The sequence below is a fragment of the Daucus carota genome, chromosome 5, assembly GCF_001625215.2.
Source record: "Daucus carota subsp. sativus chromosome 5, DH1 v3.0, whole genome shotgun sequence".
NCBI lineage: Eukaryota > Viridiplantae > Streptophyta > Magnoliopsida > Apiales > Apiaceae > Daucus > Daucus carota.
The window spans coordinates 24,256,022-24,283,255 of record NC_030385.2 but is presented as its reverse complement, the minus strand read 5'-3'; the positions used below and the strand labels follow the sequence as shown (position 1 = coordinate 24,283,255).

The following is a 27,234-nucleotide window of genomic DNA, read 5'->3' as shown; positions in this document are numbered from 1 at the left end:
AGCTTCATTCCATACTCGTTTGAAGTTGAAAACAGCTTGTAGCTTCATTTTCGGTTGTTTAAAATTAAAATCAACTTGTTGTTTCATTCTTGACTCGTTTGAGATAGGAAACAACTTTTTGCTTCATTATTGGCTAGATTGAAGTTGGAAACAACTTGTAGCCTCATTCCAGACTCGTTTGAAGTTGAAAACACCTTGTAGCTTCATTTTCGGTTGTTTAAATTAGAATGAACTTGTAGTTTCATTCTTGACTCGTTGGAGCCCGGAAACAACTTGGTGCTTCATTATTGGCTAGATTGAAGTTGGAAACAACTTTTAGCTTCATTCCATACTCGTTTGAAGTTGAAAACAACTTGTAGCTTCATTTTCGGTTGTTTAAAATTAGAATCAACTTGTAGTTTCATTCTTGACTCGTTTAAGCATGTAAACAACTTGTTGCTTCATTATTGACTAGATTGAAGTTGGAAACAACTTGTAGCTTCATTGCAGACTCGTTTGAAGTTGAAAACAACTTGTAGCTTCATTTTCGGTTGTTTAAATTAAAATCAACTTGTAGTTTCATTCTTGACTCGTTGGAGCCCGGAAACAACTTGTTGCTTCATTATTGGCTAGATTGAAGTTGGAAACAACTTGTAGCTTCATTCCAGACTCGTTTGAAGATGAAAACACCTTGTAGCTTCATTTTCGGTTGTTTAAATTAGAATGAACTTGTAGTTTCATTCTTGACTCGTTAGAGCCCGGAAACAACTTGTTGCTTCATTATTGGCTAGATTGAAGTTGGAAACAACTTGTAGCTTCATTTTCGGTTGTTTAAAATTAGAATCAACTTGTAGTTTCATTCTTGACTCGTTTAAGCATGTAAACAACTTGTTGCTTCATCATTGGCTAGATTGAAGTTGGAAACAACTTGTAGCTTCATTCCAGACTCGCTTGAAGTTTAAAACAACTTGTAGCTTCATTTTCGGTTGTTAAAAATTAGAATCAACTTCTGGTTTCATTCTTGACTCGTTTGAGCCTGTAAACAACTTGTTGCTTCATTATTGTCTAGATTGAAGTTGGAAACAACTTGTAGCTTCATTCCAGACTCGTTTGAGGTTGAAAACAACATGTAGCTTCATTTTCGGTTGTTTAAAATTAGAATGAACTCGTAGTTTCATTCTTGACTCGTTTGAGCCCGGAAACGACTTGCTGCTTCATTATTGGCTAGTTTGGAGTTGGAAACAACTTGTAGCTTCATTCCAGACTCGTTTGAACACTACAAGAAAAACCGAGATTCCCAACGGAATTTTCCGTTGGTAAACATGAAATCCCGTTGCTAAAACGAAATGCCAACAGAATTACCAACGAAACAAACTGTTAGTAAAATCCTGGTTGGTAAATTGTTACCAACGGAAATATTCATTCCGTTGGTAATTTCGCAACGGATTACCAACGAACTATGGGTTCGTTGACTTCACTGATATGTCCAATATGCCAACGGATATTCCGTTGCTATTTTGCCAACAGAATTTCCGTTGGTAATTTGCCAACATTTTTCTAATCTTAAATGCCAACAGATTATTCCGTTGGTAATGTCCCGACAGAATTTCCGTTGCTAATTTGCCAACAGATTCTTTCTTAAAATTGCAACCACAGCTCCCAACCATCTTTTGGTTGCAAAGTTGGTGATTTTACCAACGGAAAGATTAACAAGTTTCACTTATATATTTGGTTGCTAATTCGTAGGGAATGTTAATTATTAATGTTCTTTTTAGCTAATACTACATTAAACACTATAATTATATTCTTAACAAAATACCTGTAAAACCAAAATAACAACCAAAACAAGAGCTAACTTCATTAAAAACAAAGTACCTGATCAGAAAGTGATCAGTAACCAAACATTTACAATACAATTCTATTAAGTTGGTGCAAAATATATAGAAGTTCACTACAATATATAAAAGCAGGGGCTTGCTACAGTAATGAAGTAATGCCTAACTTGCATTCTGATTCCTGAATACCAAAGCAAGTTGGCTCTTCATCTCTTCCATTTGCTTTCTCATATCTTCTAATTCCGTATTTCTCATCTCTTGCAATTCCTTCACCTGATCCTTCATTTCTTGGAGTTCAACCTGCATTAGCTCATATTCTCTGTTGAAGTTGGAGCCACTGTAACGAGAAGTGGAAGTATCGCTCCTGCTTTCTGGCCCGTATATGACACTTTGTAAAGAACCCATGCCATAAATTCTATTTCTTTTGTCTAGCCCCCCAACTGCCTGTAGGAATATTTCATCTTCATCAATAATTTGGGGTTCTTCGGAACCTTCAACAGGTTTAGAGCGTTCCTCACGAATTTCAATAACCTTATTCTGTACAATAATGAAAACACATCATACCAAATTAATTTATATGCAATAATAGCGACAAAACACATATCAAAATTCTACAACACTCTACTTACATATACTGCTTCTGCTTTCTTCGTAACAAATGTTTTTTTGTCACGATTCTTAGTATGTGTAAGCAAATACACATCAGCCGGAGTTGGATCTTTACCATTAGTCTCCGCCTGAAAATTCATTAATCTACGTTAAAAGATATCAATCTCCAATAACATGTATAACGAAAATCACCTCCAAATCCAATCTGGGATACATGATTTACTGACAGATTCTAGTATCTAGTTGATTGCAATTACTGATTTCAGCAGAAGGTCAAGCTTAATTTTATACATGTCTAGCGGAAAGGAAGGTCTAAATCCAAACACATATGCATTGTTCTGCCAACTAAAATATTTAAGTCATTTAGCTACTTTGTTATTCTTCTTTCATGAACGTGTTTACAAGTATATAATTTAGCCAAAACAAAACAATTCAGGACCAGTATGTGTAATATATTTGCTATTATTTATAAAAAATGATTTGACTCTACAAGATTAAAAAAATAAGTGCAATACATCAACAACCTCCGATAAATTTAAAGCAATCAGCTACATATATACAAACTCATGCGTACATATATATTTGTTACAGAAGGTAAATTAGATAAGTTAAGTTCAACTCTTACCAGAACAGCAGCATGTGTTCTTAAAGACGCTGAACCACCAGTATGAGTTGGAGGGTAGTGATCAGTCCCACCACGACGATTTTTCTTCTGCGTTTTTGATTTAGTCTGGAAAACTGGAGTTTTCCAAAACTCAACCCAAAGCAACCATACATGCATGGCTACTCTATTGTCTACTTCACCAGCTTCCCATTTTTTCCGAGCATCACTGCAAAAATTTGAATATCGATTGCTTGCTTTTTTTACCCATGCTTTGTATATTTGTTTGTCTTCTTGTCTCCAAACAAAAGATTTCTGCAAATAATAATAATATTATTACAAAATAGAAACAGAAATACTGGGGTTTTTATAACAGCACAATTATAGAACAAACATCCAAAATAATATCAAACATTACAGAGTAAATTAAGAGCAGTGTGCTTTAATAGAAAAAAAAAATTAACAGCGATGTAACTACACATGTAAAGAGAAGTACAAAATGAACAAGTGGTTTCAGATTAACATTAGTGATCAGACATATGACTTCTAAATTTTTTTACCAAGCAGGCCACATGTTGTGGTCGTTGTCAAAGAATCCGACCACACTAGTAGTCACTACACCATATATGGTCTATCCTAACATTGCATAATGATGTTGCCACCAAAAACGTTGCCTTAGATGCTTAAAATTTGATTGAACTGGGTGTATACCAACATCATATAGCGGTGTTGCCATTGATCCGAAAACTGTTGCCTTAACCACAAAAAAATCGCAATGCCAACATCTTGGCAACATCTTGTGAGATGTTGCCTTAGAGAAGAGTTAAAATAAAAGAGGGAAACATCCCGCTTTGTTTTGATAGTCAAATTTTTAAACAAAATTCAGCTGCAACCGCCTTAGAAAAAACATATCTCCTGCATATCTCAGACAATTAAAACAAAAATTAAAAACATATCTCTCATCTCTCTCTCTCAGACAAACACATCTCTCTCCTCGAACGCACTCTCTCTCAGACAAAACCTCCCTCTCTCTCTCTCCCGCATCTCTTACTCAATCTCTCCCGTATACCTCTCTTCTGAATCTTCTCTATCTCACTATTTCATCTCTTCCTCTCATCTCGTTCCCATATCTCTCATCTCTCGAAGCTCGAATCTGCAAAAATTTGGGAAAGGGGGCTGGTTCGACGACTTTAAAGAAGGAGCTCTGTTGTTTTTCTCTCGTAGCTTTAATTTGGTCGAACTCTAACTATAAGGTATCTCTCTGAGTTCATCTCGTTGATTTGGGGGTTTTAAAACCCTAATTTTTAATTGTTAATTTAGGGTTTCTTCAGTTGGGGTTTAATTGGGTGTTGATTTGGGTTAAATTTGTAAGTCAATTGAAAAACTCTTGGAGCGTGTTTGCTTATCTGCATTTTCCAAGTTTGTATGTGCATTTCTGAATTCTATCTATGTGTTTATTGTTTTTTGTTTGTACTAGAGGATTGATGTATATAAACTTGTTAAACTGCTTGAGAATTAGTTTCAAGTGTATTTTCAAGTGAATTAGTTTTTGTGTATTCCTGGAGAATGTATTTGCTCCTGTAATCTGTACTTTTTCTTGAGTTATAGTTTTTATTCTAGTAGTAATGTGTGGAGAATCACAATGACCCTGGACATATGTATTTGCATATTTGGTAATGCTCCCCATTCTCTTAAACTAGTATTTGCACACTCTTGTGTTTAGGTGATATTAGTTTAGGTGATACAAGATCAGCTAGAGTCCCTAAACCACGACCAAATCTACCTAAAATTTTATACTATGAACACAGATTTTATAGTATTACTATTATGCAACCAAGCAAGTTTGTATATGGTAATAGTAGATGTCATATGAATTGCAGACTGGTTAACAGGGGATTTCAAGTGCAATTTTTCTTTTAATAGCATTGTGACTTGCGTTGGGGATTAATAAGTTAGTATATATGTATAAGTTAGTAAATATGTATAAATTAGTTTGTATTACTACTTATTGTAGGAGACATGTTCTTTTATATGTTTTTGTATGGTCTCTAAACTATAGCAGCCTGCCAACTCTAGAAAGTAATATGTGTAGTGATAACTTAGTAGTGATGATATTATATATATATATATATATATATATATATATATATATATATATATATTTAGTATTCATGATATTTAGGCTTATATATTGTATATATGTTTGTAAATATATTTGTTAGGTACTACTGTTAGGTATGGTACTACTATTATATATTGTATAATTGAGTTGTATTTTATTGAACAGAACGTAAAGATGAGTGAAATATGGATTAATCTTCCAAGGTTCAGTGAAGAGTACACCAAGGGGGTTAAAGATTTTGTAGAAAATGCTATGGTTCATTATGCTGTAGAAAATGAAATGAAGTGTCCTTGTAGTTTATGTAAAAGTAAGCAATGGTGGGGTGCAGAACAAGTGTATAACCACCTGATTTGTAATGGTCCATCTGTGGTAGAAGTTAGTTGGATTTACGACGTCTCAAACATGGTAAATGGTAGTACTGAAGGGATGGATTGTCAAGAAAATGTCGGGATGGATAGTCTTATTTTTTTCACTGCTGTATGGCAGTGAAAAAGCTTTAAGTGTTGAAGATTGGAAGTCTCACACTGACTACGATGGCTACGAGGAGACTGATCGTCAGATATCCTGGTTCTGGGAGGTATGTTAGTCAGTAATACTTCTTTTCTTTAAGGCTTTTATGTTTAAGTCTTTGATCTAACAAAGGAAGAGAAGGATATATTTTGTTCTGTACTGCGAAATGCTAAATTACCGTACGGGTTTTCGTCTAATATAAGCAAGTGTGTGCAGGATAGAAAGGTTGCGGGGTACAAAAGTCATGATGCGCATATTATAATGCAGTACCTTCTACAAATAGCGGTTAAGAAGACATTGAAGCCTGAGGTTGCAATTCCATTGATTAGGCTTGGTGAATTTATGCGTAGCATATGTTCAAAAGTGATTGAGGTGGAGGATATTAAAAAGCTTCAAAAACAGATCATTGAGATATTGTGCCAACTAGAGATGAATTTTCCACCTGCATTCTTCGACATCATGGTGCATTTACCAATACATCTCTGCAATGAAATTGAACTTGGTGGACCAGTCCACCAAAGATGGATGTATTCCATTGAGCGGTATTTAGGTAAGTTGAAGTGATATGTTCGTAACAAGAGTAAGCCAGAAGGGTCTATAGCAGAAGGTTATTTGGCTGATGAATGCCTAATATTCTGTTCCAGATTCCTAGGTGATGATAGTGTGTCGAATGCAATCAGAAATGTAGAAGCCAGTGGGTATCCTATTGGTCTAGGGAAAAATAAAGATGGGAAAGCATTTAATTTGTGTGAAGATACATGGATCTCTGCACATCGTTACGTCTTATTTAACTATGATGACAAGGAAGTGGAAAAACTAATTGAGTAAGCACTATATTCCTAGTTCTCAATGTATATTAATTAGATTAGTGAACATGATATAATTGTAACTAACATATTTTCTTTGTCTCTAATTTTAGGAAACACCGTGCTCTATTTGACCAAAATACAAAGTCCAAAAGGTATAAAAGAGAAAGGGATCACACTGGTGAAGTATGTGAATGGTTTAAGAATGAAATTGGTCAAATGAAGGATGTCACAAGAGAACTAGCCAGGCTGCATTAATTAAATTCTAATTGAATTTTGTATCAGTTTCTTAATAACTTATAATGTTGAATTTTGATAAGTAGCAAATGGCTTTGACTTCTTCAATTGTTTCACTTGATAGGTACGCCACCAGGCCAACCTGAAGAAGAAGAAAAACAGAGAAAGCCACGAGGGAAGTCAAAACTGACTCATGTCCATACAAGAGGGGAAAAGAGAGAGATCAAGCTATCTGATCTCGGGCAACCAGTAGATGATGATGAACATCTGATTAGGGAGTTCAGCAATTTTTTAGGAACAACAGTAAGAGAGTTTGTCTCTCTTACATGTCGTAGTTGGACTGAAGTTCCACAAAAAGATATCCTGTGGGAATATGTGAAGGTAATATAATTTTTTTCTTAATTTATGGCTATTTTCTGAGAATTGTTTAGTTAAATTTATGAATTAACTCCTCAATTAGCTCCTAAATTATATGTAAAACATGTTTCATTTTTAGGACAAGTACGTAATCCCTGAAGAAGGTTATGACTGGGTTATGACGACGATGCGGGACTTGTTTAGGGGGTACAAAGCTCGGATCAAGAGGGATTACTATTATAAATATCAAACTGATGAGGAGAGGCTAGAAAATAGGCCTAGGGAGGTTCCATTGAAAGACTTCAAGATATTGTTAGAATATTGGGCTGATGAGAAAATAGCGGTAACATGAAATATAATTTTCTTTGTCACTGCATTATTTATCTCTTAAGGGATGTTCGAATTGTTTTTTCTCTCTTTTTCAGAAAAAAGCAAGAACAAATTCAGAATCTCGAAGGCTTATAACTGAAACACATACTGCTGGAAGTAGGAGTTTCGCACAAATAAGTCACAATATGGTAAGTGTTTTCATTTAAATATTTGTTAGGATTATGCTTGTCCTTTTGTTTTTGTTTCTATAAGTATGAACTGGTTGATGTGGTGAAAACCTTTTTTTTTTTGCAAGGCACTTGAAAGAGCATTGAAGGCTACCCGTGAACAACCACCAGCGCCAATATCAGATGTTGATGTTTATGTTAAAACACGCAAACGGGAAAGCACAAGAACATACAAGCTACCTACTGAAGTTGTTGAGAAAAAAGTGGTAAGTTCTCGGACTTCATAATTAGAATACAAATATAAATTATAATATGTACTGTTATATCCTTGATATTTAGTTTTGCTATTTTAAATACTTTTTGGTAGTTGTAGATGATCAAGACATTTTCTTGCTCAATGTATGCATGTTATTGTTATAGGAAAATGTAAAGAAGCTGCTGAAAGATGGAACAATTGACGAAGCTGAAGAAGTTGTTTATGGTGGGAAGGATCACAGTCGCACATTTTTAGTGGGGAGGCTTATTGAGAAAAGGGAACCAAAGAAAAAAATTGCACGCCCTTTGCCTACCATTCCAGAGAAGTATGTGGCTAGTTTAACTGAACAGATTCGAGATCAAATTGCAAAGGAGATGGAAGAACAAGTGCAGAAGAAGGTTGAAGATAATGTCAAGCTCATGATGTCCAAGCTGGCAGAAAAGAATCCAGGCCTTAATCTCGATATCGAGCTAACCAGTGCAACTAAACCAACAGTTGAGCCATCACAGGCCAACAATGGCAGTGATTAACAGCCCTTGCTTAACTAAACATGTCCTTGCTTAACTTTTATTTAGCTTTTATATTAAGATGAATTTGTATTTTGGAGAAGTTGGAGGATCTCGTTTTATTTTGAAAGATGTGATGTATTTTGGAGTTGGGGAATTGTCAGTTAGTCAGTACTGTTTGAGGATTTGGTTGGTTGTTTGCTTGGAAACTTGATATTGTTATTTATAAAGGGATGATCTAATTTTCAAACAAAAGCTTGTAAATTTTTTATTTGAACCTGTTGCCATAGCTTAGAAAAATGTTGCTAAGAAAATTAATTTACAGTGTTGCTATAACATTAAAAGTGTTGGCATAACCATATAATTTGATTTTAGTTATACTTTATGGTAACATAAAAAGTGGTGTTGCTATCTAAAAGAGGTGTTGCTATAACCTTTAAAGCAACAGTATAATACATGTTGCTGTTAACCAAATAGATGTTGCCATACACTCTATGGCAACGTTATTTACTATGTTACCAAAAAATGGACAAAGTGTTAGCAAAACCTCTATGGCCACATGGATTTTCGCAACATCTTCGAAATTGGAAAAAATGTTGCCTTAAACACAATAGCAACATAAATGATGGTTTTAGCAACGAAAATTCGGTGTTAGGATAGACCTTATATGGTGTAGTGAGTCCAACAGGAACCCAGACCAATTAAACAAAGAATGTCCTAGTTAATTACTTACTCTGTTCATTTATTTTTTTGCTGATTAATTTATCTTCTCTATTTAGGAGAACTCATATTTATTCTATGCACTGCAGGTCAAATGGTTGTCTAATATTGGTACTTGTGCTATCATATAATGTACTAACATATTGGCTTATACTCTATAAACTACAAAACTAAAGGGGATATAGATTTAAACTAAATAGAATCGGGTAGACAGTGGACTAACTGCTACAGAGTGCAAGGTCGTGAGAATTTTGATGACTGAGGTATATTATGCTCATATAGATTATAATATTATGTAATATTATCTATACGTATTAAAATAATTCACACAAAATAAATGAAATATATACCTTAAACTCCTCGAAATAAAAATCTTTAACCTCCTTAGACACTGCCTTCCAGTTGAATCCAGTGGGATCCTGCCTCTCAGATATACAGTCTGTGATTGCTCGTGAGCATCTACCCGAAGGCTCCAACCTGATAATATCATTTATAATTTAACCATGAATAAGTTCGAGTCAGGGAAAACACACAACTTTTTTAGGTAGAAAACATTTAATTGTAACCAAGAAAAATTCAAGCTACCATAACCAGAAAGAAGTGCCAGTAAAACATAATTGGTACCTTTTGTACTCATTGGTATTTATAAAAATCTAACTAATTGGTATCATTTAAACAATATTATACAATCAATTAATTGGCTACCAGTAAAATATAACCAATAATGAGAGAATGCTACTTACAATCCCTTAATTACTTCGATCCTCATACGCCCGTCCCTATGCATAGAGCCAACTACCCAACCTTCATCCGCTGATTCATTTGCAGATTCATTTGTAGAAACATTTGGGGTGTTAGGCTGTGATCGTGCAGGTGTGTGTTCTCGCTCTGATTGTTGTGATCCAACTGGTGTGTTTTCTGTAGAGTTCCTTGGAATGGAGCTACTTGATGGTCGAATTCTTCGTGTACTCATCCTTGAGAATAGAAACACTGATTAGTACTACTGATTAACATATAAAGACTTATAGACACAGTGCTCTTTCACCAGTTACATGTCATACTATACTAGCTAAAAAGCTACTAGTTAAAACCATGACATCGAAGACTTAAAAAGCTCCAGCTACCCATTACCAAATTATAATCCATAATTTTATCTCAGCAACACATAAATCTTCCAAACAACATATAACACAAATTCACCTCAACATGAAACAAAAACCAGATTAAAACAAACTAACAAAAACCCACAACTCTTTAAGTAAAATCAAGATTACAACTCTAGGGTTTGAAAAAAATTTAACAAAAATTTAAGAACTAAAGCAGCCCTTTTGGGCATGAAGCTCACCTGGTCTTTAAAAGTTAATGAATCAGAGTCATCAAATGTACACATGACATACAGAAAATTTGCAGAGAGCAATCAAATCGGAACAGTAACTATAAATCGACTCAAATTAACCATTCGAAGAGGTGATAGCATGCTGAAACAGAGATTAGAACTGCCCCTAAATCGACTAGCAATTAACTCTAAATCAATAATACCTAAATCGCCCTAAATCCTATGAATTAGTCCTAAATCATCAAGCAATTAACCCTATGATTAATATACAGATGCAGTGAGAACAATATACCTGAAGATTTTGCCGCTTGATAGACTGTCGTTTGAGAGAGAATGAAAGCTTCACACTAACCCTACCCGCTTTTATATTCCTCTTTTCACAATATGCCGCCCTTATTTTTGGTCTTGCTCAAACTGACCGCTATTTTATTTGGTTTGGCGGTACTACAATAATTGGTACATGTGAATAAATATTAGTACAAGTAAATTATTTTCAAAATATATAAAAATTAATAAAAATATATACCTAGCTAATTAGAAGAATTATTATAATCAGACCCATTATTATCAATATCATCACTTTGTGAAGATCCCCCTTCTTCCGAATCCGAATCAAACTCAATCTCTTCTTCGGGTGACCCTTCACCGTCATCTAAATCTAAAATGCCTTCATTATCATTTAGATGTGTGGGAATATCTCTTATGTCGATCCTATTCAAGTTTTCCGGTGTTTCATCTTGATATGGCTCTTGGTGTGATTGAGGTGCTTGTGACAATTCAACAAGTGGACGAGCCTTAATTTTGCATACAACCAACCAATCCATCTTGTCTCGCCTAAGACTTGGATAATTACAAAAATAGACTTGCATGGCTTGACTTGCCAAGATAAAAGGTTCATAGACGCTCAATTTTTTTTTCCGATTCACTTCAACCATTTTAAAGCGGAGATGAACTCTTGTACCTACATTTGGTGTAGGATCAAACCACTCGCACTTAAACAATGTTGTTTTCTTTATCGGAAGACGAGGATACTCAAGGATTAAAATCTCATCTATGATTCCAAAATAATCATTAGATGTCTCACTATAGTTTGATCCTTTAATGCATACTCCGCTGTTGAATGTGGATCTGTTTTCCCCATATTTTCGCGTATGAAACTTGTACCCGTTTACATAGTAAATTGGTACAGATCTAACTGAGCGAAGAGGTCCTGAAGCAATGTCTCGAACAATTTCATCTGGAACCAATGATGGATTTTGTGCCTGGAAATAGTATTAAAGATAATAAGAATATATATAAATACATGCATACATATAAGACATAGCAAAATCACTTACATATTGTTTAAACCAAATAGCAAAATCACTCTCTAAGCATTTGTCAATCTCAGCATCAGTTATACTTTGATTGGACTCCCGCACCATATTTATAAAAATCCTGATTTGACACATTAGAATAATATTAATAAAAAACTATTGAACATGGACATACTTATATGATTTAGGAAAAACAACACGTACTCGGTATATGGCGCAACCTCTGGGCAATTTAACAAGACATAATTGTGGGCTGCCATGTACTCCCGATCATCAAGATAACGAACATTAGCGCAGCCAGATGCCCGTCCAGGATGAGAAAATATAGAAAAATTCCCCTCGAAGCTCTCTCCACCTCCACTAGAATCGTTTCGAGGAACTTTTCTATGTTTTGTTTGAACATGTTGTTCGAAATAATGTGAACAAAATGTTGAAGCTTCTTCCACTAAGTAAGCGTTACACATGGAACCTTCTACCCGAGCTTTATTTTTTATGTTATTCTTTAAGTGACGTAAGAACCGTTCAAAGGGGTACATCCAACGATACTGTACAGGACCTGCTATACGTGCCTCGTATGGTAAATGCACCAAAAGATGTTCCATTGAGTCAAATAAAGCTGGTGGAAATATGCGTTCCAATTTGCAAAGTATCACTGGAATCTGTTCTTCAAGTCTGCACATATCGCTAACCTTCAAAGTGGCTGAAGTTAGATCTTTGAAAAAAAGGCTCAACTCTGTTACAGCCTCCCAAACATTATTAGGAAGAAATTCTCGAAAAGCAATTGGCATAAGTCTTTGCATAAACACATGACAATCGTGACTTTTCATCCCAAATAACTTGTATTTTTTCATGTCGATGCAACGCCCCATATTCGACACATATCCATCCGGAAATTTAAGATCTTGTAACCACTTACACACTGCTTCTTTACCCTTTTTATCTAAGCTGTAACAAGCTTTTGGATATTTTCGTGTCGACTCATCAATTGCTAACTCAGGCCTCCGACAAAGAAGTGCAATATCAGCTCTTGCTTTAGCATTATCTTTGGTTTTACCTTCGATGGCCATAATAGTGTTGAAAATATTTTCAAACACATTTTTCTCAATGTGCATAACATCAAGGTTATGTCTAATTGATAATGTCCTCCAATATGGCAAATCCCAAAAGATACTTCGTTTTTTCCATCCATAATTATAAGTTTTGATGATTTTGGCATTATGCTCTTCACTTCCCAATTCAGTAATTTTCATCAAACCAAGTGACTCAATTTCTTGTAAGACATCTTCACCTGTCCGAATAGGTGGAGGAAATTCAGACACGACCTTCCCCTTGGTAAACCAGTTTTTATTCTTTCGAAATGGATGATTCGCAGGCAAAAACTTCCGATGATTATCAAACCATGTTGGCTTTCCTCCATGTTTGAGATTATAAGCATCATGTTCATGAGCACAATGAGGACACGCTAAATGACCAGCAGTTTTCCATCCTGATAACATTGAATAAGCAGGAAAATCACTTATAGTCCACATCAAAGCAGCTCGCATTTGAAAATTCTGCTTTAAGGAAGTATCCCATGTCTCAACACCAACCTCCCATAACATTTTTAACTCGGAAATCAATGGTTGAAGAAAAACATCTATCTTCTGCTTTGGATTCCTCGGGCCAGGCACAAGTATGGATAGAAACATGTACTCTTCTTTTGAACACATCCAGGGAGGTAAATTATATGGAGTCACTATAATTGGCCAAGAAGAATATTGCTTGCCTGAACTACCAAATGGCTGAAATCCGTCAGCAGAAAGTCCAAGTCTCACATTTCTGACCTCCGAGGAAAATAATGGATGTGCTCTATCAAATTGCCTCCACTCCTCTGAATCTGAACAATGATGCATTACACCATCTTCTTTGTAATGATCAGCATGCCATCTCATATGAGCTGCAGTCGTCGGTGAGGCATATAACCTTTGTAATCTCGGGGCCAATGGAAAATATATCATCCTTTGAACAGCCACTTTCTTTCTCTCTCTTGTAGATCTGTTAACTCTGATCTTATATCTCGGTTTAGAACAAAATTTGCATGACTCCATGTCAATGTCTTCGTTCCAATATATCATGCACCCATTAACACAACAATCGATATGAATGGAAGGTAGGCCCAGTCCTTCCATATGTTTCTTTGTTCCATAGAAACTATCGAGAAATGTATTATCTTTAGGCAAGATGCCTTTGATAAATTGTGATGTCTGATCATAGCATGCTTCCGACCAGTGATGATCAGATTTCAGACTCAACATTTGAGCCATGGCAGCCAACTGTGATGTTTCACAACCATCATATAGCTCTCGTTCCGAAGAATTTAGCATGTTGTATATATTTTGTGCTTCTGCGTTCGGCATCTCTTCTGAACGATGTGGATCAAAACTAGGGCCGCCTGCATCAATCACCATATTGTACATTAAATTGTTCCCATCTGTGCCACGTGCAACATTTGAATAGTTTGCTGAAGATTGGTCTTCGTTCCCATTAAAAATGTATGACTCTCCGTGTCGACTCCATATATAATAATCTCTCACAAATCCATTCTTCAACAAATGTAGCTTCACGATATCTGAATTCCAAAATTTTCGATTCTTACACTTTGTGCACGGACATTGTATACTCGTACCATTCATAGACGTTGGCTGAGATATAACATGATTCATGAATTCTTCCACTCCAGAAATAAATAGAGAATTCAAGAAACCACTCTCATCCGTCCTTTCGTACATCCAAGATCGGTTATTATTCATGTTTCAAGACCACCTACATAAAAATTCAGAAACAACAATATTTTAACTAAAATATATTTAGTAAAATATATCAAGCCAATATAAATGATTCTTCCAAATCAATAACTAACACATGTTAAGATAACTAGAACTATATTATTTTCAAACATCATGTTTAGATTTATGTATTTGCTAAATCTTATTACACATAATGTGGTGCATAAATGCTAAAAATTATATCTAATTAACCACTAATTAGACTATCACATTATCAACACATATATACATGGTCAATTATAAACATTTTATAAAATGCTATCAAACATGAATATTGTTTTAATTCTACACAACACTAAAAGACTATCAACATAAATAATTTATATTATAATAACGAATAAATATTAGAATGTACATGAAGAATAGCTAACCTTCTTGTAAATAGCTTCGATCCAAATGGGGAAAATTGAGATGATTTTAGCTATTTTCAGTTGCTATGAGGAGATAAAATGAGAGGATATAAGTTTAGAAAACGTAGAAAGAAAGAAGAAACTGTCTGCCAATTTTTTTAATATGTTTGAATACTGACGGATTACCAACGGAAAATATGACAGCTGTACTTTACCAACGGTTTACCAACGGAAATCGAGTTGACCGATCTCCTTTACCAACCGATTGCCAACGGTTAAAAAGGTGACCGAGTTAAATTATCAACTGTCAGCCAATATATTATTTAATATGTTTTGTATACTGACGGATTACCAACGGAAAAATGAACGTGGATCTTTACCGACGGTTTACCAACGGAAGTTGAGCTGACCGATCTAGTTTACCAACCGATTGCCAACGGATGAAAAAGTGACTGAATTATAGTACCAATTGTCTGCCAATGTATTTAATATGTTCAAGATACCAACGGTTTACCAACGGATATCGAGTTGACCGATCTCCTTTACCAACCGATTCCCAACGGTTAGAAAAGGTGACCGATCTTGAATACCAACGAATTACCAACGCCTCTATTTTGTAAAAGTCACCTCCATTTACTGACCGATTAGCAACAGAATTACCAAATGAATTAATGACGAATGTACTACCACATTACCAACAGAATATCCGTTGGTAATCCGTAAGAACTCCGTCGGTATTCCGTTGCTAATATTTCCGTTGGCAATTCGTAAGTAATTCTGTCATTGCCTAGCAGCGGGTGATTTTGGCGCCAACATTTCCCAACGGAATCTTCCGTTGTTAATTATTGGTTGGGGAACGGTTGGTATTCCGTTGTTGAGTGTTTGACCGTGGCCTGCCTACTAATCAGTCAGCATTCCGTTGGGAAACTGCAACCAAAACGATTCCGTTGGTAATTTTGGTTGGCAGATTCGGGTTTTCTTGTAGTGGAAGTTGAAAACAACTTGTAGCTTCATTTTCGGTTGTTTAAAATTAAAATCAACTTGTAGTTTCATTCTTGACTTGTTTGAGCCCAGAAACAACTTGTTGCTTTATTATTGGCTAGATTGAAGTTGGAAACAACTTGTAGCTTCATTCTAAACTCGTTTGAAGTTGAAAACACCTTGTAGCTTCATTTTCGGTTGTTTAAATTACAATGAACTTGTTGTTTCATTCTTGACTCGTTTGAGATAGGAAACAACTTTTTGCTTCATTATTGGCTAGATTGAAGTTGGAAACAACTTGTAGCCTCATTCCAGACTCGTTTGAAGTTGAAAACACCTTGTAGGTTCATTTTCGGTTGTTTAAATTAGAATGAACTTGTAATTTCATTCTTGACTCGTTGGAGCCCGGAAACAACTTGGTGCTTCATTATTGGCTAGATTGAAGTTGGAAACAACTTGTAGCTTCATTCCATACTCGTTTGAAGTTGAAAACAACTTGTAGCTTCATTTTTGGTTGTTTAAAATTAGAATCAACTTGTAGTTTCATTCTTGACTCGTTTAAGCATGTAAACAACTTGTTGCTTCATCATTGGCTAGATTGAAGTTGGAAACAACTTGTAGCCTCATTCCAGACTCGTTTAAAGTTGAAAACAACTTATAGCATCATTTTCGGTCGTTTAAAATTAGAATCAACTCGTAGTTTCATTCTTGACTCGTTTGAGCACGGAAACAACTTGTTGCTTCATTAGTGGCTAGATTGAAGTCGGAAACAACTTGTAGCTTCATTACAGACTCGTTTGAAGTTGAAAACACCTTATAGGTTCATTTTCGGTTGTTTAAATTAGAATGAACTTGTAGTTTCATTCTTGACTCGTTGGAGCCCGGAAACGACTTGGTGCTTCATTATTGGCTAGATTGAAGTTGGAAACAACTTGTAGCTTCATTCCAGACTCGTTTGAAGTTGAAAACAACTTGTAGCTTCATTTTTGGTTGTTTAAAATTAGAATCAACTTGTAGTTTCATTCTTGACTCGTTTAAGCATGTAAACAACTTGTTGCTTCATCATTGGCTAGATTGAAGTTGGAAACAACTTGTAGCCTCATTCCAGACTCGTTTGAAGTTGAAAACAACTTGTAGCTTCATTTTCGGTCGTTTAAAATTAGAATCAACTTGAAGTTTCACTCTTGACTCGTTTATGCATGTAAACAACTTGTTGCTTCATTATTGGCTAGATTGAAGTTGGAAACAACTTGTAGCTTCATTCCAGACTCGTTTGAAGTTGAAAACGACTTGTAGCTTCATTTTCGGTTGTTTAAAATTAGATGAACTTGTAGTTTCATTCTTGACTCGTTTGAGCCCGGAAACCACTTGCTGCTTCATTATTGGCTAGTTTGAAGTTGGAAACAACTTGTAGCTTCATTCCAGACTCGTTTGAAGTTGAAAACAACTTGTAGCTTCATTTTCGGTCGTTTAAAATTAGAATCAACTCGTAGTTTCATTCTTGACTCGTTTGAGCACGGAAACAACTTGTTGCTTCATTAGTGGCTAGATTGAAGTCGGAAACAACTTGTAGCTTCATTACAGACTCGTTTGAAGTTGAAAACAATTTGTAGCTTCATTTTCGGTTGTTTAAAATTAGGATCAACTTTTAGTTTCATTCTTGACTCGTTTGAGCACGGAAACAACTTGTTGCTTCATTAGTGGCTAGATTGAAGTTGGAAACAACTTGTAGCTTCATTCCAGACTCGTTTGAAGTTGAAAACAACTTCTAGCTTCATTTTCGGTTGTTTAAAATTATATTCAACTTGTAGTTTCATTCTTGACTCGTTTGAGCCTGGAAACAACTTGTTGCTTCATTATTGGCTAGATTGAAGTTGGAAACAACTTGTAGCTTCATTCCAGACTCGTTTGAAGTTGTAAACAACTTGTAGCTTCATTTTCGGTTGTTCAAATTAAAATCAACTTGTAGTTTCATTCTTGACTCGTTTGAGCCCGGAAACAACTTGTTGCTTCATTATTGGATTGATTGAAGTTGGAAACAACTTGTATCTTCTTTCCAGACTCATTTGAAGTTGAAAAAAACTTGTAGCTTCATTTTCAGTTGTTTAAATTAAAATCAACTTGTAGTTCCATTCTTGACTCGTTGGAGCCCGGAAACAACTTGTTGCTTCATTATTGGCTAGATTGAAGTTGGAAACTACTTGTAGCTACATTCCAGACTCGTTTGAAGTTGAAAACAACTTGTAGCTTCATTTTCGGTTGTTTAAACTAAAATCAACTTATAGTTTCATTCTTGACTCGTTTGAGCACGGAAACAACTTGTTGCTTCATTATTGGCTAGATTGAAGTTGGAAACAACTTGTAGCTTCATTCCAGACTCGTTTGAAGTTGAAAACAACTTGTAGCTTCATTTTCGGTTGTTTAAAATTAGAATCAATTTGTAGTTTCATTCTTGACTCGTTTGAGCCCGGAAACAACTTGTTGCTTCATTATTGGCTAGATTGAAGTTGGAAACAACTTGTAGCTTCATTTTTGGTCGTTTAAAATTAGAATCAACTTGTAGTTTCACTCTTGACTCGTTTAAGCATGTAAACAACTTGTTGCTTCATAATTGGCTAAATTGAAGTTGGAAACAACTCGTAGCTTCATTCCAGACTCGTTTGAAGTTGAAAACAACTTGTAGCTTCATTTTCGGTTGTTTAAAATTATATTCAACTTGTAGTTTCATTCTTGACTCGTTTGAGCCTGGAAACAACTTGTTGCTTCATTATTGGCTAGATTGAAGTTGGAAACAACTTGTAGCTTCATTTTCGGTTGTTTAAATTAAAATCAACTTGTAGTTTCATTCTTGACTCGTTTAGGCCCGGAAACAACTTGTTGCTTAATTATTGGCTAGATTGAAGTTGGAAACAACTTGTAGCTTCATTCCATACTCGTTTGAAGTTGAAAACAACTTGTAGCTTCATTTTCGGTTGTTTAAAATTAGAATCAACTTGTTGTTTCATTCTTGACTCGTTTGAGATAGGAAACAACTTTTTGCTTCATTATTGGCTAGATTGAAGTTGGAAACAACTTTAGCCTCATTCCAGACTCGTTTGAAGTTGAAAACACCTTGTAGCTTCATTTTCGGTTGTTTAAATTAGAATGAACTTGTAGTTTCATTCTTGACTTGTTGGAGCCCGGAAACAACTTGGTGCTTCATTATTGGCTAGATTGAAGTTGGAAACAACTTTTAGCTTCATTCCATACTCGTTTGAAGTTGAAAACAACTTGTAGCTTCATTTTCGGTTGTTTAAAATTATATTCAACTTGTAGTTTCATTCTTGACTCGTTTGAGCCTGGAAACAACTTGTTGCTTCATTATTGGCTAGATTGAAGTTGGAAACAACTTGTAGCTTCATTTTCGGTTGTTTAAATTAAAATCAACTTGTAGTTTCATTCTTGACTCGTTTGAGCCCGGAAACAACTTGTTGCTTAATTATTGGCTAGATTGAAGTTGGAAACAACTTGTAGCTTCATTCCATACTCGTTTGAAGTTGAAAACAACTTGTAGCTTCATTTTCGGTTGTTTAAAATTAGAATCAACTTGTTGTTTCATTCTTGACTCGTTTGAGATAGGAAACAACTTTTTGCTTCATTATTGGCTAGATTGAAGTTGGAAACAACTTGTAGCCTCATTCCAGACTCGTTTGAAGTTGAAAACACCTTGTAGCTTCATTTTCGGTTGTTTAAATTAGAATGAACTTGTAGTTTCATTCTTGACTCGTTGGAGCCCGGAAACAACTTGGTGCTTCATTATTGGCTAGATTGAAGTTGGAAACAACTTTTAGCTTCATCCCATACTCGTTTGAAGTTGAAAACAACTTGTAGCTTCATTTTCGGTTGTTTAAAATTAGAATCAACTTGTAGTTTCATTCTTGACTCGTTTAAGCATGTAAACAACTTGTTGCTTCATTATTGACTAGATTGAAGTTGGAAACAACTTGTAGCTTCATTGTAGACTCGTTTGAAGTTGAAAACAACTTGTAGCTTCATTTTCGGTTGTTTAAATTAAAATCAACTTGTAGTTTCATTCTTGACTCGTTGGAGCCCGGAAACAACTTGTTGCTTCATTATTGGCTAGATTGAAGTTGGAAACAACTTGTAGCTTCATTCCAGACTCGTTTGAAGATGAAAACACCTTGTAGCTTCATTTTCGGTTGTTTAAATTAGAATGAACTTGTAGTTTCATTCTTGACTCGTTGGAGCCCGGAAACAACTTGTTGCTTCATTATTGGCTAGATTGAAGTTTAAAACAACTTGTAGCTTCATTTTCGGTTGTTAAAAATTATAATCAACTTCTGCTTTCATTCTTGACTCGTTTGAGCCTGTAAACAACTTGTTGCTTCATTATTGTCTAGATTGAAGTTGGAAACAACTTGTAGCTTCATTCCAGACTCGTTTGAGGTTGAAAACAACATGTAGCTTCATTTTCGGTTGTTTAAAATTAGAATGAACTTGTAGTTTCATTCTTGACTCGTTTGAGCCCGGAAACGACTTGCTGCTTCATTATTGGCTAGTTTGAAGTTGGAAACAACTTGTAGCTTCATTCCAGACTCGTTTGAAGTTGAAAACAACTTGTAGCTTCATTTTCGGTTGTTTAAAATTAAAATCAACTTGTAGTTTCATTCTTGACTCGTTTGAGCCCAGAAACAACTTGTTGCTTTATTATTGGCTAGATTGAAGTTGGAAACAACTTGTAGCTTCATTCTAGACTCGTTTGAAGTTGAAAACACCTTGTAGCTTCATTTTCGGTTGTTTAAATTACAATGAACTTGTTGTTTCATTCTTGACTCGTTTGAGATAGGAAACAACTTTTTGCTTCATTATTGGCTAGATTGAAGTTGGAAACAACTTGTAGCCTCATTCCAGACTCGTTTGAAGTTGAAAACACCTTGTAGGTTCATTTTCGGTTGTTTAAATTAGATTGAACTTGTAGTTTCATTCTTGACTCGTTGGAGCCCGGAAACAACTTGGTGCTTCATTATTGGCTAGATTGAAGTTGGAAACAACTTGTAGCTTCATTCCATACTCGTTTGAAGTTGAAAACAACTTGTAGCTTCATTTTTGGTTGTTTAAAATTAGAATCAACTTGTAGTTTCATTCTTGACTCGTTTAAGCATGTAAACAACTTGTTGCTTCATCATTGGCTAGATTGAAGTTGGAAACAACTTGTAGACTCATTCCAGACTCGTTTGAAGTTGAAAACAACTTGTAGCTTCATTTTCGGTCGTTTAAAATTAGAATCAACTTGAAGTTTCACTCTTGACTCGTTTAAGCATGTAAACAACTTGTTGCTTCATTATTGGCTAGATTGAAGTTGGAAACAACTTGTAGCTTCATTCCAGACTCGTTTGAAGTTGAAAACGACTTGTAGCTTCATTTTCGGTTGTTTAAAATTAGATGAACTTGTAGTTTCATTCTTGACTAGTTTGAGCCCGGAAACGACTTGCTGCTTCATTATTGGCTAGTTTGAAGTTGGAAACAACTTGTAGCTTCATTTTCGGTTGTTTAAAATTAGAATCAACTTGTAGTTTCATTCTTGACTCGTTTAAGCATGTAAACAACTTGTTGCTTCATCATTGGCTAGATTGAAGTTGGAAACAACTTGTAGCTTCATTCCAGACTCGCTTGAAGTTTAAAACAACTTGTAGCTTCATTTTCGGTTGTTAAAAATTAGAATCAACTTCTGGTTTCATTCTTGACTCGTTTGAGCCTGTAAACAACTTGTTGCTTCATTATTGTCTAGATTGAAGTTGGAAACAACTTGTAGCTTCATTCCAGACTCGTTTGAGGTTGAAAACAACATGTAGCTTCATTTTCGGTTGTTTAAAATTAGAATGAACTCGTAGTTTCATTCTTGACTCGTTTGAGCCCGGAAACGACTTGCTGCTTCATTATTGGCTAGTTTGAAGTTGGAAACAACTTGTAGCTTCATTCCAGACTCGTTTGAAGTTGAAAACAACTTGTAGCTTCATTTTCGGTTGTTTAAAATTAAAATCAACTTGTAGTTTCATTCTTGACTCGTTTGAGCCCAGAAACAACTTGTTGCTTTATTATTGGCTAGATTGAAGTTGGAAACAACTTGTAGCTTCATTCTAGACTCGTTTGAAGTTGAAAACACCTTGTAGCTTCATTTTCGGTTGTTTAAATTACAATGAACTTGTTGTTTCATTCTTGACTCGTTTGAGATAGGAAACAACTTTTTGCTTCATTATTGGCTAGATTGAAGTTGGAAACAACTTGTAGCCTCATTCCAGACTCGTTTGAAGTTGAAAACACCTTGTAGGTTCATTTTCGGTTGTTTAAATTAGAATGAACTTGTAGTTTCATTCTTGACTCGTTGGAGCCCGGAAACAACTTGGTGCTTCATTATTGGCTAGATTGAAGTTGGAAACAACTTGTAGCTTCATTCCATACTCGTTTGAAGTTGAAAACAACTTGTAGCTTCATTTTTGGTTGTTTAAAATTAGAATCAACTTGTAGTTTCATTCTTGACTCGTTTAAGCATGTAAACAACTTGTTGCTTCATCATTGGCTAGATTGAAGTTGGAAACAACTTGTAGCCTCATTCCAGACTCGTTTGAAGTTGAAAACAACTTGTAGCTTCATTTTCGGTCGTTTAAAATTAGAATCAACTTGAAGTTTCACTCTTGACTCGTTTAAGCATGTAAACAACTTGTTGCTTCATTATTGGCTAGATTGAAGTTGGAAACAACTTGTAGCTTCATTCCAGACTCGTTTGAAGTTGAAAACGACTTGTAGCTTCATTTTCGGTTGTTTAAAATTAGATGAACTTGTAGTTTCATTCTTGACTAGTTTGAGCCCGGAAACGACTTGCTGCTTCATTATTGGCTAGTTTGAAGTTGGAAACAACTTGTAGCTTCATTTTCGGTTGTTCAAAATTAGAATCAACTTGTAGTTTCATTCTTGACTCGTTTAAGCATGTAAACAACTTGTTGCTTCATCATTGGCTAGATTGAAGTTGGAAACAACTTGTAGCTTCATTCCAGACTCGCTTGAAGTTTAAAACAACTTGTAGCTTCATTTTCGGTTGTTAAAAATTAGAATCAACTTCTGGTTTCATTCTTGACTCGTTTGAGCCTGTAAACAACTTGTTGCTTCATTATTGTCTAGATTGAAGTTGGAAACAACTTGTAGCTTCATTCCAGACTCGTTTGAGGTTGAAAACAACATGTAGCTTCATTTTCGGTTGTTTAAAATTAGAATGAACTCGTAGTTTCATTCTTGACTCGTTTGAGCCCGGAAACGACTTGCTGCTTCATTATTGGCTAGTTTGAAGTTGGAAACAACTTGTAGCTTCATTCCAGACTCGTTTGAAGTTGAAAACAACTTGTAGCTTCATTTTCGGTTGTTTAAAATTAAAATCAACTTGTAGTTTCATTCTTGACTCGTTTGAGCCCAGAAACAACTTGTTGCTTTATTATTGGCTAGATTGAAGTTGGAAACAACTTGTAGCTTCATTCTAGACTCGTTTGAAGTTGAAAACACCTTGTAGCTTCATTTTCGGTTGTTTAAATTACAATGAACTTGTTGTTTCATTCTTGACTCGTTTGAGATAGGAAACAACTTTTTGCTTCATTATTGGCTAGATTGAAGTTGGAAACAACTTGTAGCCTCATTCCAGACTCGTTTGAAGTTGAAAACACCTTGTAGGTTCATTTTCGGTTGTTTAAATTAGAATGAACTTGTAGTTTCATTCTTGACTCGTTGGAGCCCGGAAACAACTTGGTGCTTCATTATTGGCTAGATTGAAGTTGGAAACAACTTGTAGCTTCATTCCATACTCGTTTGAAGTTGAAAACAACTTGTAGCTTCATTTTTGGTTGTTTAAAATTAGAATCAACTTGTAGTTTCATTCTTGACTCGTTTAAGCATGTAAACAACATGTTGCTTCATCATTGGCTAGATTGAAGTTGGAAACAACTTGTAGCCTCATTCCAGACTCGTTTGAAGTTGAAAACAACTTGTAACTTCATTTTCGGTCGTTTAAAATTAGAATCAACTTGAAGTTTCACTCTTGACTCGTTTAAGCATGTAAACAACTTGTTGCTTCATTATTGGCTAGATTGAAGTTGGAAACAACTTGTAGCTTCATTCCAGACTCGTTTGAAGTTGAAAACGACTTGTAGCTTCATTTTCGGTTGTTTAAAATTAGATGAACTTGTAGTTTCATTCTTGACTAGTTTGAGCCCGGAAACGACTTGCTGCTTCATTATTGGCTAGTTTGAAGTTGGAAACAACTTGTAGCTTCATTTTCAGTTGTTTAAAATTAGAATCAACTTGTAGTTTCATTCTTGACTCGTTTAAGCATGTAAACAACTTGTTGCTTCATCATTGGCTAGATTGAAGTTGGAAACAACTTGTAGCTTCATTCCAGACTCGCTTGAAGTTTAAAACAACTTGTAGCTTCATTTTTGGTTGTTAAAAATTAGAATCAACTTCTGGTTTCATTCTTGACTCGTTTGAGCCTGTAAACAACTTGTTGCTTCATTATTGTCTAGATTGAAGTTGGAAACAACTTGTAGCTTCATTCCAGACTCGTTTGAGGTTGAAAACAACATGTAGCTTCATTTTCGGTTGTTTAAAATTAGAATGAACTCGTAGTTTCATTCTTGACTCGTTTGAGCCCGGAAACGACTTGCTGCTTCATTATTGGCTAGTTTGAAGTTGGAAACAACTTGTAGCTTCATTCCAGACTCGTTTGAAGTTGAAAACAACTTGTAGCTTCATTTTCGGTTGTTTAAAATTAAAATCAACTTGTAGTTTCATTCTTGACTCGTTTGAGCCCAGAAACAACTTGTTGCTTTATTATTGGCTAGATTGAAGTTGGAAACAACTTGTAGCTTCATTCTAGACTCGTTTGAAGTTGAAAACACCTTGTAGCTTCATTTTCGGTTGTTTAAATTACAATGAACTTGTTGTTTCATTCTTGACTCGTTTGAGATAGGAAACAACTTTTTGCTTCATTATTGGCTAGATTGGAGTTGGAAACAACTTGTAGCCTCATTCCAGACTCGTTTGAAGTTGAAAACACCTTGTAGGTTCATTTTCGGTTGTTTAAATTAGAATGAACTTGTAGTTTCATTCTTGACTCGTTGGAGCCCGGAAACAACTTGGTGCTTCATTATTGGCTAGATTGAAGTTGGAAACAACTTGTAGCTTCATTCCATACTCGTTTGAAGTTGAAAACAACTTGTAGCTTCATTTTTGGTTGTTTAAAATTAGAATCAACTTGTAGTTTCATTCTTGACTCGTTTAAGCATGTAAACAACATGTTGCTTCATCATTGGCTAGATTGAAGTTGGAAACAACTTGTAGCCTCATTCCAGACTCGTTTGAAGTTGAAAACAACTTGTAGCTTCATTTTCGGTCGTTTAAAATTAGAATCAACTTGAAGTTTCACTCTTGACTCGTTTAAGCATGTAAACAACTTGTTGCTTCATTATTGGCTAGATTGAAGTTGGAAACAACTTGTAGCTTCATTCCAGACTCGTTTGAAGTTGAAAACGACTTGTAGCTTCATTTTCGGTTGTTTAAAATTAGATGAACTTGTAGTTTCATTCTTGACTAGTTTGAGCCCGGAAACGACTTGCTGCTTCATTATTGGCTAGTTTGAAGTTGGAAACAACTTGTAGCTTCATTTTCAGTTGTTTAAAATTAGAATCAACTTGTAGTTTCATTCTTGACTCGTTTAAGCATGTAAACAACTTGTTGCTTCATCATTGGCTAGATTGAAGTTGGAAACAACTTGTAGCTTCATTCCAGACTCGCTTGAAGTTTAAAACAACTTGTAGCTTCATTTTTGGTTGTTAAAAATTAGAATCAACTTCTGGTTTCATTCTTGACTCGTTTGAGCCTGTAAACAACTTGTTGCTTCATTATTGTCTAGATTGAAGTTGGAAACAACTTGTAGCTTCATTCCAGACTCGTTTGAGGTTGAAAACAACATGTAGCTTCATTTTCGGTTGTTTAAAATTAGAATGAACTCGTAGTTTCATTCTTGACTCGTTTGAGCCCGGAAACGACTTGCTGCTTCATTATTGGCTAGTTTGAAGTTGGAAACAACTTGTAGCTTCATTCCAGACTCGTTTGAAGTTGAAAACAACTTGTAGCTTCATTTTCGGTTGTTTAAAATTAAAATCAACTTGTAGTTTCATTCTTGACTCGTTTGAGCCCAGAAACAACTTGTTGCTTTATTATTGGCTAGATTGAAGTTGGAAACAACTTGTAGCTTCATTCTAGACTCGTTTGAAGTTGAAAACACCTTGTAGCTTCATTTTCGGTTGTTTAAATTACAATGAACTTGTTGTTTCATTCTTGACTCGTTTGAGATAGGAAACAACTTTTTGCTTCATTATTGGCTAGATTGAAGTTGGAAACAACTTGTAGCCTCATTCCAGACTCGTTTGAAGTTGAAAACACCTTGTAGGTTCATTTTCGGTTGTTTAAATTAGAATGAACTTGTAGTTTCATTCTTGACTCGTTGGAGCCCGGAAACAACTTGGTGCTTCATTATTGGCTAGATTGAAGTTGGAAACAACTTGTAGCTTCATTCCATACTCGTTTGAAGTTGAAAACAACTTGTAGCTTCATTTTTGGTTGTTTAAAATTAGAATCAACTTGTAGTTTCATTCTTGACTCGTTTAAGCATGTAAACAACATGTTGCTTCATCATTGGCTAGATTGAAGTTGGAAACAACTTGTAGCCTCATTCCAGACTCGTTTGAAGTTGAAAACAACTTGTAGCTTCATTTTCGGTCGTTTAAAATTAGAATCAACTTGAAGTTTCACTCTTGACTCGTTTAAGCATGTAAACAACTTGTTGCTTCATTATTGGCTAGATTGAAGTTGGAAACAACTTGTAGCTTCATTCCAGACTCGTTTGAAGTTGAAAACGACTTGTAGCTTCATTTTCGGTTGTTTAAAATTAGATGAACTTGTAGTTTCATTCTTGACTAGTTTGAGCCCGGAAACGACTTGCTGCTTCATTATTGGCTAGTTTGAAGTTGGAAACAACTTGTAGCTTCATTTTCAGTTGTTTAAAATTAGAATCAACTTGTAGTTTCATTCTTGACTCGTTTAAGCATGTAAACAACTTGTTGCTTCATCATTGGCTAGATTGAAGTTGGAAACAACTTGTAGCTTCATTCCAGACTCGCTTGAAGTTTAAAACAACTTGTAGCTTCATTTTTGGTTGTTAAAAATTAGAATCAACTTCTGGTTTCATTCTTGACTCGTTTGAGCCTGTAAACAACTTGTTGCTTCATTATTGTCTAGATTGAAGTTGGAAACAACTTGTAGCTTCATTCCAGACTCGTTTGAGGTTGA

General features: G+C 35.2%; 4 protein-coding genes across 4 annotated transcripts; 1 reads left to right on the top strand and 3 right to left on the bottom strand.

The window, feature by feature from the left end:
- Nucleotides 1-1,812: 1,812 nt before the first annotated feature.
- On the bottom strand, nt 1,813-10,803 carry LOC108203794 (uncharacterized). Its single transcript, XM_064092954.1, has 6 exons — nt 10,664-10,803; nt 9,779-10,009; nt 9,386-9,512; nt 3,049-3,339; nt 2,444-2,551; nt 1,813-2,351 (listed from the first exon to the last, which is right to left on the bottom strand). The coding sequence occupies exons 2-6, from the start codon at nt 10,006-10,008 to the stop codon at nt 1,977-1,979; spliced, it is 1,131 nt and encodes a 376-aa protein (XP_063949024.1). The 5' UTR covers nt 10,009; nt 10,664-10,803; the 3' UTR covers nt 1,813-1,976.
- On the top strand, nt 6,828-8,339 carry LOC108203795 (uncharacterized). The gene is made up of 5 exons (XM_064093154.1): nt 6,828-7,080; nt 7,196-7,399; nt 7,482-7,574; nt 7,682-7,819; nt 7,974-8,339. Exons 2-5 carry the CDS (start codon nt 7,235-7,237, stop codon nt 8,337-8,339), a joined length of 762 nt encoding a protein of 253 aa, XP_063949224.1. The 5' UTR covers nt 6,828-7,080; nt 7,196-7,234.
- Nucleotides 10,804-10,901: 98 nt separating the features above from the next.
- On the bottom strand, nt 10,902-11,802 carry LOC108203796 (uncharacterized). The gene is made up of 2 exons (XM_017372976.2): nt 11,709-11,802; nt 10,902-11,633 (listed from the first exon to the last, which is right to left on the bottom strand). The coding sequence occupies exons 1-2, from the start codon at nt 11,793-11,795 to the stop codon at nt 10,902-10,904; spliced, it is 819 nt and encodes a 272-aa protein (XP_017228465.2). The 5' UTR covers nt 11,796-11,802.
- Nucleotides 11,803-11,821: 19 nt separating this feature from the next.
- Nucleotides 11,822-14,979, bottom strand: LOC135152815 (uncharacterized). The gene is made up of 2 exons (XM_064093925.1): nt 14,884-14,979; nt 11,822-14,489 (listed from the first exon to the last, which is right to left on the bottom strand). Exon 2 carries the CDS (start codon nt 14,474-14,476, stop codon nt 11,822-11,824), a length of 2,655 nt encoding a protein of 884 aa, XP_063949995.1. The 5' UTR covers nt 14,477-14,489; nt 14,884-14,979.
- Nucleotides 14,980-27,234: the final 12,255 nt, after the last annotated feature.

Bases quoted from the DNA above. Each gene is read 5' to 3' on its own strand.
- LOC108203794 (XM_064092954.1), bottom strand. From the start codon at position 10,008: ATGAGTACACGAAGAATTCGACCATCAAGTAGCTCCATTCCAAGGAAC. The intron at 9,513-9,778 runs GTAAGTAGCATT...TGATATTATCAG, and splicing joins ATCGAAGTAATTAAGGGATT to GTTGGAGCCTTCGGGTAGAT. The intron at 2,552-3,048 runs GTAAGAGTTGAA...ATGAATTTTCAG, and splicing joins GAACACATGCTGCTGTTCTG to GCGGAGACTAATGGTAAAGA.
- LOC108203795 (XM_064093154.1), top strand. From the start codon at position 7,235: ATGACGACGATGCGGGACTTGTTTAGGGGGTACAAAGCTCGGATCAAG. The intron at 7,400-7,481 runs GTAACATGAAAT...TCTCTTTTTCAG, and splicing joins GGGCTGATGAGAAAATAGCG to AAAAAAGCAAGAACAAATTC. The intron at 7,575-7,681 runs GTAAGTGTTTTC...TTTTTTTGCAAG, and splicing joins CACAAATAAGTCACAATATG to GCACTTGAAAGAGCATTGAA.
- LOC135152815 (XM_064093925.1), bottom strand. From the start codon at position 14,476: ATGAATAATAACCGATCTTGGATGTACGAAAGGACGGATGAGAGTGGT.
- LOC108203796 (XM_017372976.2), bottom strand. From the start codon at position 11,795: ATGGTGCGGGAGTCCAATCAAAGTATAACTGATGCTGAGATTGACAAA. The intron at 11,634-11,708 runs GTAAGTGATTTT...TACTATTTCCAG, and splicing joins CTATTTGGTTTAAACAATAT to GCACAAAATCCATCATTGGT.